The sequence below is a fragment of the Trichomycterus rosablanca genome, chromosome 10 (genome assembly GCF_030014385.1).
Source record: "Trichomycterus rosablanca isolate fTriRos1 chromosome 10, fTriRos1.hap1, whole genome shotgun sequence".
NCBI classification, from domain to species: domain Eukaryota; kingdom Metazoa; phylum Chordata; class Actinopteri; order Siluriformes; family Trichomycteridae; genus Trichomycterus; species Trichomycterus rosablanca.
The window spans coordinates 16,516,993-16,533,821 of record NC_085997.1 but is presented as its reverse complement, the minus strand read 5'-3'; the positions used below and the strand labels follow the sequence as shown (position 1 = coordinate 16,533,821).

The 16,829-nt window shown below is 39.6% G+C and overlaps 1 protein-coding gene across 1 annotated transcript; it reads right to left on the bottom strand.

Moving 5' to 3' along the window:
- Positions 1 to 553: 553 nt before the first annotated feature.
- Positions 554 to 16,481, bottom strand: bnip3 (BCL2 interacting protein 3). Its single transcript, XM_063002893.1, has 6 exons — positions 16,245 to 16,481; positions 13,302 to 13,461; positions 13,074 to 13,152; positions 11,710 to 11,816; positions 10,319 to 10,468; positions 554 to 1,603 (listed from the first exon to the last, which is right to left on the bottom strand). Exons 1-6 carry the CDS (start codon positions 16,285 to 16,287, stop codon positions 1,558 to 1,560), a joined length of 585 nt encoding a protein of 194 aa, XP_062858963.1. The 5' UTR covers positions 16,288 to 16,481; the 3' UTR covers positions 554 to 1,557.
- Between the last annotated feature and the right edge of the window lie 348 nt (positions 16,482 to 16,829).

The window sequence follows — 16,829 nt, the reverse complement described above, 5'->3', positions numbered from 1 at the left end:
TCAAATATGTCTATACATTAACTTCTCCATCCTTTTTTTTATTATTATTTTTTGTCTTTTCGTGGAGGGTCCGGTTTCCCTGGAATCACTGGGCGCAATGCAGTAACACATCCCGGACAGGATGCAGGACCTTGGTCATCCCTACCCCATGTCTGTATGTAAATTACAATCTCCCTGAACCCTGAATCTAAGCAGTAGTGGGCTAGCGTAATTTGCAGCTGTCCCCAAACACCCCCCCCCCCTTTTTTTGTGGAGTTATTGCACTTATTCATCTAAAGCTGTGTTTCAAGCATAGCCTTCAGAAACAGAAGAACAGTTACAGCATTACTCAAACCCTCAGTCTAGTTGTACTTACCCTAATTCCTAATTTATGAATTACCTCTTTAGACTGCCACAGACTCATCTCTACATGAAATAAATAAACTGCAAAGGTTATTAGACTCTTACTGTTTATATGTTTCACTCGTTTTAGGTACAGGTATCCCACCCACTAGATTGACACACAGGTCCAGTTAAATATAAGCAGCAAATAGTAGCAGATAGAGTGTAGTAATTGTTGTTCATTAGGATTTTAATGTCACGTTTTACACTTTGGTTACAATCATGACAGAACAGGTAGTTACAGGTTACACATGATTCAAGTTCAAGTTTAATGTCAAACACCATCGCAGGCAATTTTGTATTTCCAATTCACCTCACTTGCATGTCTCTGGACTGTGTAAAGAAACCGGAACCCCTGGAGGAAACCCACACAGAAAAGAGGGAAACATGCAAACTCCACACAGAAAGGACCTGGACCACTCCACTTGGGAAGCTCTGAGGCAAAAATGCTACTCATCGAGCCACCGTGCTGCCCATGTAGGTATGATGCATAGCCATGCACTGGTGTTCATGGTCTATAAAAACATTATTCTCATTTAAATCAACAGCAAAAGTCTGTTTTTAACAAATGCCCGATATGTGATCTCAAGTTTTATTCTGATAGTAGTTTTAAATCGGATACAGGTTTATCTACAGCAATGTGTGCAACCCTATAAAGCAATGAGTCGTCATGTATTCATTATTTTAAACAATCTTCAACAATTTTCACATTGAGTGGCACTACTGATGACTACACTGACCCAGGATGAAGATTAGGATTATTATTCTGTGCACTCTAACAGTACTGATAACTGTAAATAATCAGTATTTGATTTGATTTTGAATCCAGCATGTCTCTCGATTTCTCTCTCCTGCAAACGTTTCACATTATTTCTCCCTACATTACATAAACAGATTCTATATCTCTGCACAGGTAATGATTTAGATGGAGAGGATGCATGAATGTCACTACTTATTCTCTGGCTGGAAACATAAACGTCCTCACTCCTGTGACGACAGTGCAGGCTGGATGTTCGAAGCAGTGCGTGAGCTGGAGGAATACACGAGGGGGAATGGAGGCAGTGCAGCACAGAGAATGGCTGAGGAACTGGCTTGCACTCCTGAACTACTGGCTCTACTGAAACATTGATTCAGGACTAAGCAGCAGTGATGACGATGAATGATGTGGTGGTTCCCTCAGAACGTGCTGGAAGAGGTAGTTATGCGCTTTCCGATGTATACTCTAATGAAAGAAAGAAACAGAATAGGTTGGGGGATAAGGAAAATAATTGTAGGTCACATTATGTGTGTTTACATGGTCACTAACAATCATCTAATTTCACAGGTATTTTCATAGGTGTTTCTTTTTTCCCCTTTTTCTCCCAATTAAGCTTAGTCAATTTGTCTTCCGCTGCTGGAGACACGGGTCGCGTCCAAGGAGGGTATTTCTGCCTGCCTCACGCACCCTCCGATGCATGCGCAGTCCACCAACCCCTTCTTAATCACCCATACATTCAGTGAATTTGCATGTGAGGCCAGTATTCACTCACGGACAGCCACACACTGATCTCCGTGCTCCTCCACTTTCTGTACAGGCACCTCAAGCTACTAACCAGGGTCCTTGCACAGCATCAAAGACCCCACCCACTTTCAGTCCGGTCTTTTCCCACCCGGCACACTTCTGCAGGCACCGCCAATTATGCCTGTTAATGGGTGCCCGGCCGACCGGTAGCAGAGATGAGGTTTGAACTCGCAGAGTTCAGAATTCCAGCCCTGGTGTGCTAGCGGATTATCCCGCTGTGCCACCTGGGCGCCCTCATAGGTATTTCACAGGTAATTATATACAATACTATGACGTATCAGATTAAAAATGTCATGGAAACCTGTGTAGGCTTTGTCAAAAGCTGTTTATCACCAGGTTTGAATCAAAGTATTACATTTAATCAGAATGCACAAATAGCCATCACATTGCACAAGATGCTTCATTTGTTACTGCTAGTTCCTAATTCTGATCAAATGCTTTTGTTACAGCACATACTCTGCATTAAAAAGTTTCTACACGATTTAGACACGGATACAAGGGTGGACAAAATATCAGAAACAAGTCACAATATATTAATTTTAAGAAGCTTATAAGTAGATGTAATTTGAAGTCTTGGTGAAATCAAATTCCTGATGTTAGAATGATCGACTGATCATTAAAGACAGTTCATTTGATTCTGGTTGTCAAAATACTCTTGCATAAATAAGCAGTTTGTGGTAGCGTGTTTATCCAGGAATATCATTTGAGACGAGTGCTTGCACCATTGCACCTGTTATATAGCCAACATCATAGGTGGTACGCACGCTGAGACGCTAGCCTAGTTGTTTGTTTGTAGCCTTTAGCTAAATAACTTTTTATATACGTATGTTTTAAACATATAATTTATACGCTAATCTTCCGTGTGTTGTTGATTTAGTTTTATTTTGTTTATCGTAAAAAAGCGCTTGTGTTTACTAACGTAAATTCGTGCTGTGTTGGAAACTAGGAAACTTCTGCTACCGGCATCCGAACGAAGCCGGTTTTGTTTGTTTTTGTACTTCAGCGCATAAACATCATAATTATCCAGAATTAAAACCGTTTTCGGTCCGCACGAAGCGCGTTTGTGTTTGGTTGTGTTCTGTATTTCAGCTCTTAAAACACCTCTGTTTTGTGGGGAGTTATAACCGTTTCTGTTCGTAGGAAGCGCGTTTATTTGTTTTGTACACCAGCGCATAACACCGTTCTCCTTTAGAATTACAGCCGCTTTTGTCCGAACGAAGCGCATTTGTGTTGTTTGGTTGGTGGTTTTTGTATTCCAGCTCATCATCGCCTGTTTCATCCGGAATTAAAGCCGTTCTTCTGTGACTACCAGCAGAAGCGCCGGTGAATCCAACATAAACATCATCTCCAACTCATCTTGTAAAGCTAAGTATATTACTTTGTTACTATGGCCCCAGCAGGAGCTTTGTATCCATGTTCCGAGTGTAATATGTTCAGTTATTCCTTCTCCGTGTTTAGTGACAACTTTACATGTGATAAGTGTAGATTAGTTGTTAGTCTGACGGAGAAGATCTCAGTGTTAGAAGGGCGCATTCGGGCGTTAGAACAGACTACTACTAGTGAGGGCTTAGATTCAGCTGTAGCAGTCCCGAATGCCAGCAGTTCAGGTACAGAACCCCAGACTCCGGCATTAGAGCCCTCACAGCGGGGCGACTGGGTGACGTCTCGGCGACATAGTCGTAGGGAAAAGCACCGACCATCTCAGTTGCACGTGTCCAACAGGTTTTCCCCACTCAGTGAGCCACCCGCTGAGAAGCCTGTTAATGTAAGTGCTCTGGTTATAGGAGATTCTCAGCTCCGACACGTGCGTATTGCAACCCCCATAGAGACACCAGCAACCATAGTCACTTGTATTCCGGGGGCCAGGGCGCCTGACATCAGAGCAAACCTGAAAGTGCTGGCTAATGCTAATCGTAGATTTTCGAAGATTGTTATCCACGTCGGCACTAATGATGTTCGTTTACGGCAGTCTGAGGTTACTAAGAGTAATGTTAAAGAGGTGTGTGAGTTAGCTAGGTCGATGTCTGAGGCAGTAGTGTGCTCTGGCCCCTTACCGATTCGACCCAGTGGCGAAACCTACAGCAGGTTGTTGTCGCTGAACCGCTGGATGTCTAAATGGTGCTCAGAAAACTGCATTGATTTTGTAGATAACTGGTCCACCTTTGAGGGAAGGCCTGGTCTTTTGAAGCGGGATGGTGTCCACCCCACGTGGGAGGGTGCTGCTCGCATTTCTTGCAGCATAGGTGACAGGCTTTACCACCGCGTTAGTGTAGCGGCAGATAGTGTTAAATGACTATCCAGAGCCAAGACCAGGCAGCAGACTAACAGGCCTAACCAACTGTCTGCGAGTCGCCATCGGACGTCACCCGGAATCCTTAGGTCACAAACCATTGAGACTGTGTCTGTTTACCGTGGCAGGTGTAAGCCAAAACAAAATCAAAAAGTATGTCATAATAACTTAATTAAAATTAATCTAAATGAGCATCATGAAAACCCTAGTAAAGTTAAACTAAAGTTAGGACTTCTAAACATCAGGTCACTGGCATGCAAAACAGTAATTGTAAATGAAATAATTACAGATAATTGTCTTAGTGCCCTGTGTTTAACCGAGACCTGGGCTAGACCTGATGAGTATCTAGGTTTAAATGAAGCATCTCCTCCGGGTTACAGTTATGAACATAAGCCACGTCTTAGCGGTCGTGGTGGAGGAATAGCCACAATTTATGATAAAGACATAGGTCTTACTGTAAAATCAACTCCCATAACAAACTCGTTTGAAGTTCTTATCTCTGACATAACCAATAAATGTTCATCTGATAAAAATAGTATGTTTAAACTGGTTACTGTTTATCGACCCCCTGGTCCTTACTCAGAATTTCTTAACGAATTTGCCGATTTTCTTTCTAAATTAGTCTTATCAACTAAGAAAGCTCTAATTGTTGGTGACTTTAATATTCATTATGAGGATAAGTGTAATCCACTCAAAATTGCGTTTGACTCTATTTTAGAATCTTTAGGCATCACCCAAAATGTAACAGGACCCACTCACCGCTGTAAACATACCTTAGATTTAATACTTACTTATGGTATAAACATAGACAACCTGGAAATTATACCACAGAAGGACTTAATCTCTGATCACTCCCTACTAATATATGAAGTGTCCCTGTCCAATAATATACAGCAACCAAATCGTTTTAAATGTAAGCGCGCTATTACATCTGCAACTGCAGCAGCGTTCATAAACTGCCTACCAGAATTACCAAATATATCAGCATCAGAACCTAAAGAACTAGATCAGGCAACTCAAAACCTAGAGACCGTACTGCGCACAACCTTAGATAACGTAGCCCCACTCAAAACTAAACTGATTAGGGAGAAAAAACTTGCTCCATGGTACAATGACCACACATGCGCACTTAAACAAGCAGCACGGAAATTAGAACGCAAGTGGCGTCACACTACACTGGAGGTGTATAAGATTGCTTGGAAAGATGCTCTAACTGAGTATAAACATGCACTTATAAAAGCTAAATCTGTATATTATTCATCCCTAATAGAGAAAAATAAAAACAATCCTAGATTCCTTTTTGAGACAGTGTCCAAATTAACTAAAAACGTCAATGAAACTGAATCTAATATACCGCCTGACTGTACCAGCGATGATTTTTTAAAATTCTTTAATGACAAGATAGAAAAAATACGACTTCAGAGTCAGAGTGTGTCACTTGCCAATGTTAAGTATGGACTCACTCCGAGCAGCATTGGTGATAATAGTAACGAGTTAATCCAACTAAATTCCTTTAATCCAATCTCCCAAAATGAACTAACTGTGTTGATTAAATCATCGAAGTCATCATCGTGTATACTCGATCCTGTTCCAACTCGTTTACTTAAAGATTTACTCCCAGCTATTGTAGAGCCCCTGCTTACATTAATCAATGCATCCCTTAGCCTTGGGTATGTACCTAAATTGTTTAAAAGTGCTGTTATTAAACCCCTGATTAAAAAACCTAATCTTGATCCACATGTTTTATCTAATTATAGGCCAATTTCAAACCTTCCTTTTGTCTCAAAGATATTAGAAAAAGTCGTTTCCAAACAGCTATGTTCTTATTTGAATGAAAATTGTATTCATGAAAAATTTCAATCAGGATTTAGACCCAACCATAGTACCGAAACCGCATTAATTAGAGTAGTTAACGAGTTGTTAATGTCTTCTGATAATGGATGTGTCTCTTTTCTTGTTCTATTAGATCTTAGTGCAGCGTTTGATACGGTCGATCATAACATTTTACTGGAGAGGCTAGAAAATACAGTAGGTGTTAAAGGACTCGCACTCTCTTGGTTTCAATCATATTTGACTGACCGCTCTCAATTCGTTTATGTAAATAATAAATGCTCAGAAACTACAAAAGTAAAGTGTGGTGTTCCACAGGGGTCGGTACTTGGACCGCTATTATTTACACTCTATATGCTTCCACTAGGTGAAATTATTCATAAACATGGCATAAACTTTCACTGCTATGCAGATGACACACAGCTGTATATATCAGCCAAACCAAATGATACTGACACAATCAGTAAGATAGAAGATTGTGTAAACGACATAAAAAACTGGATGTCGTGTAATTTTCTTTTACTTAATTCAGATAAAACTGAGGTTTTACTTGTTGGCTCTAAAGCTGCAAGAGACAAGTTGTCTAACCTGGTGCTAAACTTAAACACGTTCTCTGTTACTCCCAGCCCAGATGTAAAAAACTTAGGTGTCACAATAGATTCAGATCTCTCCTTTGATACACACATTAATAATATTACTAGAGTTGCTTTCTATCATTTGCGTAATATCTCTAAAATAAGAAATATACTATCTGTTAATGACGCCGAAAAACTGATCCATGCGTTTATAACTTCTCGGTTAGATTATTGTAATGCTCTTCTAACTGGATGCTCTGGTAGATCCTTAAACAAACTCCAGTTAGTTCAAAATGCAGCAGCTCGAGTGCTAACTAGAACTAAAAAATTTGATCATATCACTCCTGTTCTATCATCTCTACACTGGCTGCCAGTTAAATTTCGCATTGATTACAAAATACTTTTACTAACCTATAAAGCGCTACATGGTCTGGCTCCACAGTATCTGAGTGAGCTTATTAATTACTACAACCCAGCACGTCCACTTCGTTCACAAGATGCAGGGTTACTTATAGTTCCTAAAATTAAAAAGACCAAAGCTGGTGGAAGAGCGTTTTCTTACAAAGCTCCACAACTCTGGAATAATCTTCCTGCCTCTGTTCGGTATTCGGACACAGTCTCAATGTTTAAGTCTAAACTGAAAACATATTTATTTTCTCAGGCTTTTGATTAGTATAGACAAAGGCGCAGAGCTTGGGGGTTCTTGGTCATAGAAACTTGTGGTGATCAGGGATGTTGGGTCGCTGTCGTTCTGCCTCTCTTGTCCAATCACTCTGGTTTGGGTAGGAGAGGTGGGCGCTGATGTCCTGTGAAAGCCTTCATGACCTTGTTACCTGCTCGCTCTCCCTTTTAGTTATGCTGTAATAATTAGGGCTGCCGGAGTCTAAAACTCTCTGTAAAACTGTTTGTCAACTAGCATTGTACATTATTAACTACATTCTCTGTTGTTTTACCCCGAGGGCATTCTGATGGAAACCTGTTTACCCGCCGAGGTTAAGGATTAAAGTCGAGACTGCCGGGACAACGATGCTGCTCCTGTCAGATGTGACGGGTCTGGAGTAATTGCAACGACAAGAAATCACTACAGACTTTATTGAAGACTAGAGTGGATAACAACTCTATTATTATTTAATTGTTTATTTATCTATTTATTACCAGTTATGACTTTTAGATCATTCAATTCTGTGTTTGTATGATTTGTGTAAATCGTGTATTTATTTAAAGTATCCTCCAGACCACCCAAGAAGGATGGGCCCTGTTGAGTCTGGTTCCTCTCAAGGTTTCTTTCTGTAATTTTCAGGGAGTTTTTCCTTGCCACAGTCGCCCTCGGCTTGCTCAACAGGGGTTTTTGTATCTGTTGGTCCTGGATTTTGTAAAGTTGCTTTGAGACAATGTATATTGTAAAAAGCGCTATATAAATAAAGTTGACTTGACTTGACTTGACATAGTTAAACAAATTCTTAAAACTATGATTCTGCCCAATCCATGGATTCACCACCATGCCTAACTGTTCATAGCAGACACTTATATCATAAATCTAGTAAAAGTCGAGTCTCTAGATTCTATTCCATTTTTTATTGCTCAGTGGTTCAAGTTTTGTATTCCCTAATCCGAGTAATGCATCTTTGCTCATATCTTACAAAGGTTTTTAAATGCCAGGCCTGCCATAAATTGTGATGCATTGTGAAGAAAAAGACATTTTTATTGGAACTGAGTTGTAGAATTGCTTATTAATACTGTTTTTATATTGGGGGCTGTGGTTTCAAAGCATTCGGAAAATATCCTTTTTTTTCTTTTTTATTCTATTTAGTCGTATCTGATTACCCGGTTGTATCTCTCCAGTACTGCTGCAGAACCCTAACCTGACTGAGGAGAGCTGTACCTAACACATGCCACATCCGACATATGTGCAGTAGCCAACCGCTTCTTTTTTACTTGCACGAGGTGTATCACAGATTCACAGTGTATCATCTGTGCAATACACAAATCAGTATAGTGTACGGCGAGTCACACGTGGATCTTTATTATCCCCCTTGTCTGACCAGCCAATAAAGGCTGCTCATGCAGCAGCAATGAGGAATCCGTTCGTCCCACCCACCCTCAGACTTAGCCAATCATGTGTAGGTGCCCGTCCAGCCAGTAGCAGAGCTGAGATTTCAAGTCGGGAGTTTGAAGTGAGATCTATAAAATCTCACATATTAATGTGCTAATTCTCTGAGCCCTTATAGCTGATATGTTGTTGTAATAGGCAACCAGCCTAATAGAATATCTAACCGTTTCATCTTGGCTTGCACTACCTGGCAACCCACTGGAGGGCAAATTATCTACACCTAGGGGTACTTTAGAGTAGCCAACCATCTATTGTCAACTAATGCATGCTTTAGGGGTGAAACACATGCAGACACATCAAGAACGGGACAAGAAAAACTCATTTGTGGTGAGGCTCAAACTTGAGGCGCAAACTCGTTGCCCATTTGTAATTACAATACAGTGGACTTTCTTATGACCAATGACTGACAGACTGGCCCAGCTTGAATGAGTAAATCATCTCTTAAGCTGGTTAGATAATTGATCTGAGGGCCGGGATGTTCCTAGAGCAGTCTTATTTCAGAGAAGCCCAGGTGATTCTGAAATGTTTTCCACATCAGCGATGGGAACTATTATCCTGAGAGCTTTCCGAATCGGCCCTGTACTGCTGTGTCATGCTAAAAACAGAGCAATGTGCATTCCAGCACGTCCATGACTGTTCAGGTCGAGGACAGGGTCAAAATAGCACACTAACCAGACACACTCAATGTGTTAATGTTATACTGTGTTATACGGGGAAAGACATTGAACACAGAGTGTAACATGGTTCAAGGATTAAAGTTTGTTGGAAATTTGCATCAAAAATTTAAGAAATCACCAAAAAAACATATACAATGTGGACACTACTGATTAGCTGGTTCAGTTTTTTTAATGAATCTATTGGTATCAAGTACAGAGAATGTTTCTAAAGACAAATACAGCAAAATACATCAGGCTCAAGTCAAGATGGAACTATCATAGTTAATCAAATGTTGCCATGCTAAAGCTGAGCTGTTAAAAAGGCTGCAATCGTGTAAATCATGTCAGAAGTCTGGGGTTTGTTGAATAGAGAGCGTATAAGGGCACTCGGGTGGCACAGCGGTAAAACACACTAGCACACCAGAGCTGACATCTCAAACTTGCGAGTTTAAATTTTAGCGCTGCTACCAGCAGGATAGAGGAGGATTGGGGTGGAAATGCTGGAGGATATTCCTCATAGCTGGTAAATTACAAGTTCTGCTGGCTTATCGATGGTGCCTGCAGACAGTAGGGGGATAACTGAGATCAGTGCATGACTCTGTGTGTGATATGGATCTCCATATAAGCTCGGGTGAAAGAGAAACGGTTGGCTGCAGCACATGTCAGAGGGGGTGTGTGATAGTCACGGACCTTCTCGATCAGGAGTGGAGATTAGCAGCAGGAGAGGTAGGGAAATGTGATTGGGTAATTGAGTATGACTAGATTAGAAGAAAAACTGGGAAAAATTAATGTATGTATGTACAGTATGTGTTACATTCATTTTACTATTTTCACCATATTTTTGTACTGTATGTCAAAATATGCAATATTTTCAGTTTCTGAAAACTTTTATTTATTGTAAATTTGGCCTCTTACCCAAGCCCCACGGCAAGAATGTGAGAGATGATGAGAGATGGAAGGATGACTTTGAGGAACTCGGCAGAGAAGATTCCTCCTTTCTTCATAACACTGGTGTTCCTGATGCTCAGAGTGCTGGAGCGTTTTGGCTGCTTTAGCAAGAACTCTCTACACATAGGAAAATGAAACAGATACATACAGGGTGAGGACTCATAAACTACTAATTTTTATAATATTTATGTATCCACACATCACATCACAATGTCGTAATCGCTTAGTGATGGTTGGCTGCACAGATGGGTTAGCTTTCTCTATCGACCTGGATTAGATTAGTCCCTGATAATGCAATCCATTCGACGCTGGCGTGTTCAGGATTTAGCCATGAATATTTCTTAATCGTCTAGTGGTGTCTTTTAATGGTTTTGTATCACCGTTGCAAGCTAAAACCATAATGGTACTTAAAAAAATTACTGTTGTCGTATTGTACCTAGGGCTGGGTGACTCATATCTCTATATGCTTTAGGGAAGTGACGATATACGATACGATATTATAAAAAACTTAACAATGCATGATGTTAAACTATCAGTATTTATTTGTGACACTAAAAAGGGAATACTGTATTATAACTGTACTTATCAAACGGTATATGTACATTATATATAAGGTACTGGGTTTGATCCCTAGGTGGGGCGGCCCAGGTCCTTTCTGTGTGGAGTTTGCATGTTCTCCCCGTGTCCGCGTGGGTTTCCTCCGGGTGCTCCGGTTTCCTCCCACAGTCCAAAGACGTGCAAGTGAGGTGAATTGAAGACACTAAATTGTCCATGACTGTGTTCAATATAACCTTGTGAACTGATGAATCTTGTGTAATGAGTAAAGTAATAAAGTAACCAGCGTTAAACATGACGTTAAAAACATAATAAACAAACAAACAACATTATATAAATAATAATAATAATAAACATAGGGCAACTGCACACCCAAGTAAAATCGGTTGCTTTCAACATAAAAACAATTTGTACAGAAATATTAAAAAGTGTGCAGTATAAGATGGAGGGACAGGGGAAGAGCTCTTGCTCGTCTGTTCCTCTTCGCGGTATTTCACTGACCGAATATGGTCATTTTTAATATTTTGTAAAAAAAAAATTACTATTGAACATATTAATATTGTGATATACCGCCCAGCCCTAATTTTACCTGTAAAGATCATCTGTTTGGACTGAGGCTCATTCAGACATTCAGTTCATTGGCCTTGATGTCTTTTTTTTATATTGCTTGTTAGCACACCATACATGAGTATTTCTTAACATGATTTTGAGATGTTAAGATGATATGCATAAATGTAGAATGTGTGACCTAAAAACAATATAGCAGGTACTTGTTATTATTAAATACTATTTGTATGATTTACTTTGGTGGCATGTTTTCTGGTCGACTTGACCAGTCCCATATCCAGTCTGCATTTTTCTTCATCAGGTTGTCAACCTCTCTCCTCCTCTCCAGGTAGTCCTCATCCGACTGCAAACGAAACAAAACTTGTTAGTGATGCTAGGAATGTTTCCCTTTTTTTGCATGCAGACAGAAAGAAAAAAAAAAAGAAGAAAAAAAAAAAAACGAGTGCAAAAATGTAATGGGTGCAGATGTAAGCTACGATTAAATCACATTTGGAAATTACTAAAAAAAAAAGATGGCATAATAACACAACAAAGACTGATACACTGATAATAAAAAAAACTTATGACTAGAATGACTATTACCTTATCCGCAAGGCACAAGGGGTCAAAAAATAGCTTAAAAAGTAGGTGGTATGATGTTAATAAAGCTAGCCCCACTGAAAAGTAATTGCCTAAACCTAATAATTGGTTGTGCCACCCTTGTCAGTAAAAACTGATAAGCATTTGCAATAACTTGTGATGAGTCTTTTACATTACATTTGCCTCCCTCTTCTTTGCAGAATTGTTTTAGTTAAGCTACATTAGAGGGTTCGCAAGCATGCAACGGGATTCTAGTTAGGACTTTGACTCAGCCACGCCAAAACCTTAATTTTGTTTCTTTTGAGACATTTAGAGGTGAGCGTGCTTGTGTATTTTGGATAAGTGTCCTGCTGTACAACCCAACTGCACTTAAGCTTTAGGTCACAACTGATGGGCCGACATTCTCAGGATTTTCTAAGAGCAAAATTCTTGTTTCCATCAATTATAACAGGTTGTCCAGGTCCTGTGGAAGCAAAGCATCTCCAGACCATCACACTACCACCATCATGATTGACTGTTGGTATGTTGGTTTTGTATTTGTATTTTAATGTATTTAAAATGTGGCATTGTGCTGCTTTTTGAGACGTTCTAGCCTGCTTCATATTGCCAGACACGTTCTATTTAAGTGATGTTTAGATTCAAAAGGTCTGGCAGTAATCATACCTGAATGTGGCTAATGAAACCGAACACCCTTGTCAATGGAATTTTGGTAACTGGTTGATTTAGTCGCTAAGTGGGGGAATTACTTTTTCGCATAGGGCCAGGTAGGTCTGATCAGCATTTTTTCCTTAATAAATGAAAACATTTGCCTTTACTTGGATTTTCTTTTATATTAAAAGTAGATGATCTAAAACGATGACAAATACGCAAAGATCAAATAAATTGGAAAGGGGCAAATACTTTTTTTTTTTCCATGGCACTGTAAGTACTAGTAAACTCATCCACCATGTGTTATCCTGGTATAGCTGAATGAATCACCTTGTATGCTTTCATAACATTCCTAACAAACATTACAAATTACCTGTGAACTGTTCTTTTCTCCAGAACTGTGAACCTCTGAGCCTCTTCTCAAGTGCAAAGGAGTCTGAGATCTCGGAGGACTAGAAAGATAAAGGACGATGTTTAATTCGCTTTGGTGTCTTTTTACCATTTCACTTTTTGCAACTACATAATCAATACGCATTAATTAAACATGAAATGAATAAATATGTTGTTGAATACTGATCCAAATCTATGTGAAAGTAATAACCTGTCACAGGGTAAACTCCCTCTGGAGCTGCTTCTGCCAGACTCGTGCTGAGCATCCAGTAACATCTTCTCCAGGTCTCCTGAGGGAGCCTGTTCCTCCCCTGCCGCTTTAGGAGCTCCTCCATTTCCTCCATTGTTAAAGTGCAGCTCCACCCAAGAGCCTCAGGTCACAAAAACAGATGAAATCACAAGTCACTTGGAGGCAACGGTAGTATTGAAGGTATGCTTGGTACAACGTTTAGCTTTCTTGACTTAACTTAGCAAAGCAAATAAACTGTCTTTTTTATTGCAGGGTAGCATGGGTACAGCAAATACTAGATATTTGTTAAAATAATGAATGCAAAAGGTCATTTATCATTATATTAGGTTATTGTCAGGCAGCTCACAATTTAGACATTTAGTCTGCATAGTCTACATAAAAATAATTGCTTACAATATTAAGAGATTTAAAGCCTAATTAGTCATTTAGTCCTAGCTATTTGGATAACTTATTTAATGCATGGTATACATACATAATGCAGAATTTATATGCAAATCATCTAAAGCAGCAGTTCTCAACCTTTCTCTCTTAGACTCCCCCTCCTTTAATTGAAAAAAGTATTGTATTATTCTTACACTTTCAGTGAGGATGGCAAAGTACTGACTTCTTTCTCGTCGGATTAGTTGCTCTTTTGATAAATCCATGATGAAGGTAAATATCTTGGTATTTTCTGAATTTAACTGTAGGTTTACTTCTGGTGAAGTGGTGGTGGGAGCTTCCTCACTTGGGTCTGCTACAGCGGGATCCGCATTGACAACTGAATCAGAATCATGTGTCATCTGTTGACCTTTGCACTTTAGATGTGGGCGAATCAAATATTTTTTCCATTTAGTCCATTCTTAAAGACCCAATGTAGGCTATAGGCAGCTTAAAATAGATTAATGTGACATCATAAAAGAGCTCATGTATGGTAACAGCTTATTGATTTTCCCATCCCTTCCCATCGCATGTAATATTCTAAGCTCACTGAGGCCCCTTAGTGGACCGCGGCCCCCAGGTTGAGAACCACTGTTCTAGAGAATCAATATTCATCTTAAAATATTCTCCCGTATTCTGGAACAAATTGCCCTACATGGATTTGGATCAAATTTCCTGTGACCTTGACCAGGATAAATCGCTGGTAAAACAGACAATGAACAAATTATTGTTTACCTGAATTTGACAACAAGCATGCACGTCTGCTCTGCTACTGTTAGTGTTGGATATTCAGAGCTCTTATACAGTAAGTGTATCTAAAATTATGTAGTTAGTGTATCTAAAATTTCAAAATAGGAACTGTGTATCTTATTAAAAAAAAAACAGTTGAAGCAGTGTCAAAAAAGCACTTGTACAGATGAGTTGTCTCATTTACATTCCTCCTGTTAGTCATAATAAAGACACGCCATCAAAGCCTTTTACACCACCACACAAAAACAAGCCCGACTCCCCTGTTCAGTGTCTAGCAGTTTATGATGCTGTGGTTGTGGGGACAGCACAGTTCCTCTCTATGCACCTTTACCTTTATTTATCAAATCAAACACTCAGAATCAAGTAATTCATCTTCACACATGCCAACATTTCACTACAAGTCAGAGCAAACAGTTCACCTGCAGGCCAAGTTTTTTTTTATTTAAGAAACCATAGTACATTTACATTTTCAGCATTTAGCAGACGCTCTTATCCAGAGTGACTTACATAATAAACATTTCATTACTCTAGTTTAAGTAGACAACAGTCCAAGAATACAAAAGTTAGAACCAAGGTGTTGTTTTTTTTTTGTGTTTTTTTTGAAGAAATGGAAAAGAGCGTTAGTAAGTAAGTACAAGTTAGTAAAAAGGTGCGTTTTTAATAATTTTTTAAAGAAAGCAAGAGACTCAGATGTTCAGACAGACAGGGGAAGCTCGTTCCACCAGAACAGGGTGCCAGAACAGAGAAGAGCCTTGATGCTTGTCTTCCTCTAGTCGAGCGAGACTAGTGGCTCTGAGGTTGCGCGGTACAGAGCGGGGTTTGATTGGACCACGAAGGTAGCTTGGAAAGATTTGTGTGTACATGGTCAGATCATACCAAACTACACACAGAACTTGGTACCCAATGAAACTTCATGACTGTGGCTGTTTGAAGTGCTTAGCCTTGTTACAAAATCCACTCACCAGCCATTTCACTGGGTTTGCATACCTTGGGTTCAGACACTGTATTTTTGTTTTAATCCCAACAACACTACTGCACCTGATGTCATACCAGTACAACACATTAACACATCATTATCAAGTTGGATCTCACTGCAGTGCTGAAAGGGTCACACCCAAACCCAGTGAGGGTTTATTGATGGATAGGGTAAAGCAGGGTGACGTGTACAGAGCAACACATCAGCAACAGTTAGTAATTGTCTACCTACATGATAGGTGTAGCTCATAAAATAGCAGTAAATGTGTAAAACAAGCAGAGAGAACAACAAAGGACAGGTGTGCACTGCGCTGATCTGATGTAAACATATCTGTAAATAGCTGCGATCAGTCAGTAGCCAATCAGAGCGCGCTTTACACCCCGCCCTCTGACGTCACGACCTGACTGGAGAAATGTGTTTTGGTTGCATGCTGTTATTGTTGTCGTTGTGTTAACACCGAGCTTAGCATGAGCCAGCACATTCCAACCCTGTTTACATATGTATGTAAAAGAAATATATTTTGCGTCAATGCGACATTCACACAGAGACAATTTGATATTCCTGGCTTTATGTGCAAATAAAAGTGACTAGGGAATATTTATCTAGTATCTTCTATAGGTTTGCGCATATGATGCGAATATGCGCATTTTTGACGCACTCACACTTCACATAATGGTTTATCAGCAATGTTGTACGTAATAGCCTTAATTCTGACGTAATAAACCAATACAAATACAAAACAAGCGCAGGTGTGTTATTACCTTGCAGGTTCTCATCAGGTAGACTTGACTTTTGTGTCGACATTGTTGATGGAAGAGGCCTCAGCAAATTCTTAAAATATTAAACCTCCACACGCTGGTAATAACCGTTATCTATATTGTTCCGTTAAACCAGCGCAGTTTAAAACGACCTCACTGATTCAGAGATGAATAAAGAAACATTGGTCGCTTACAGCTATACATACAGCATTCAAATCATACATGTGCATTCACGTGACTCAGCCCTGAATCCCTGATAAAAACACTGATCAAACATACTGACGTATCACGCTGCCGCTCTGTGTCTGTCAGCTGATTGGTCCAAATAAGTGCTAATCAACACGAACCGCCCACTAGACAAAGCAAACAACAAAACTAAGGTTGCCACCGTGTAGAAAAGGCAGCAGAATAAGGGTTGCCAGACAAAAAGAATATAAACAAATTTGACAGTGTAATAACGGTGTTATACCTAGTCAGAAATTGTTACTATTTATAATACATTGTCATGTTCCAATTAAAAGTACAAGGGTTCTTTAAAGAGTTTCCACACTTTTTAAACTTTATTTATTTATTTTATTTTATTTATTT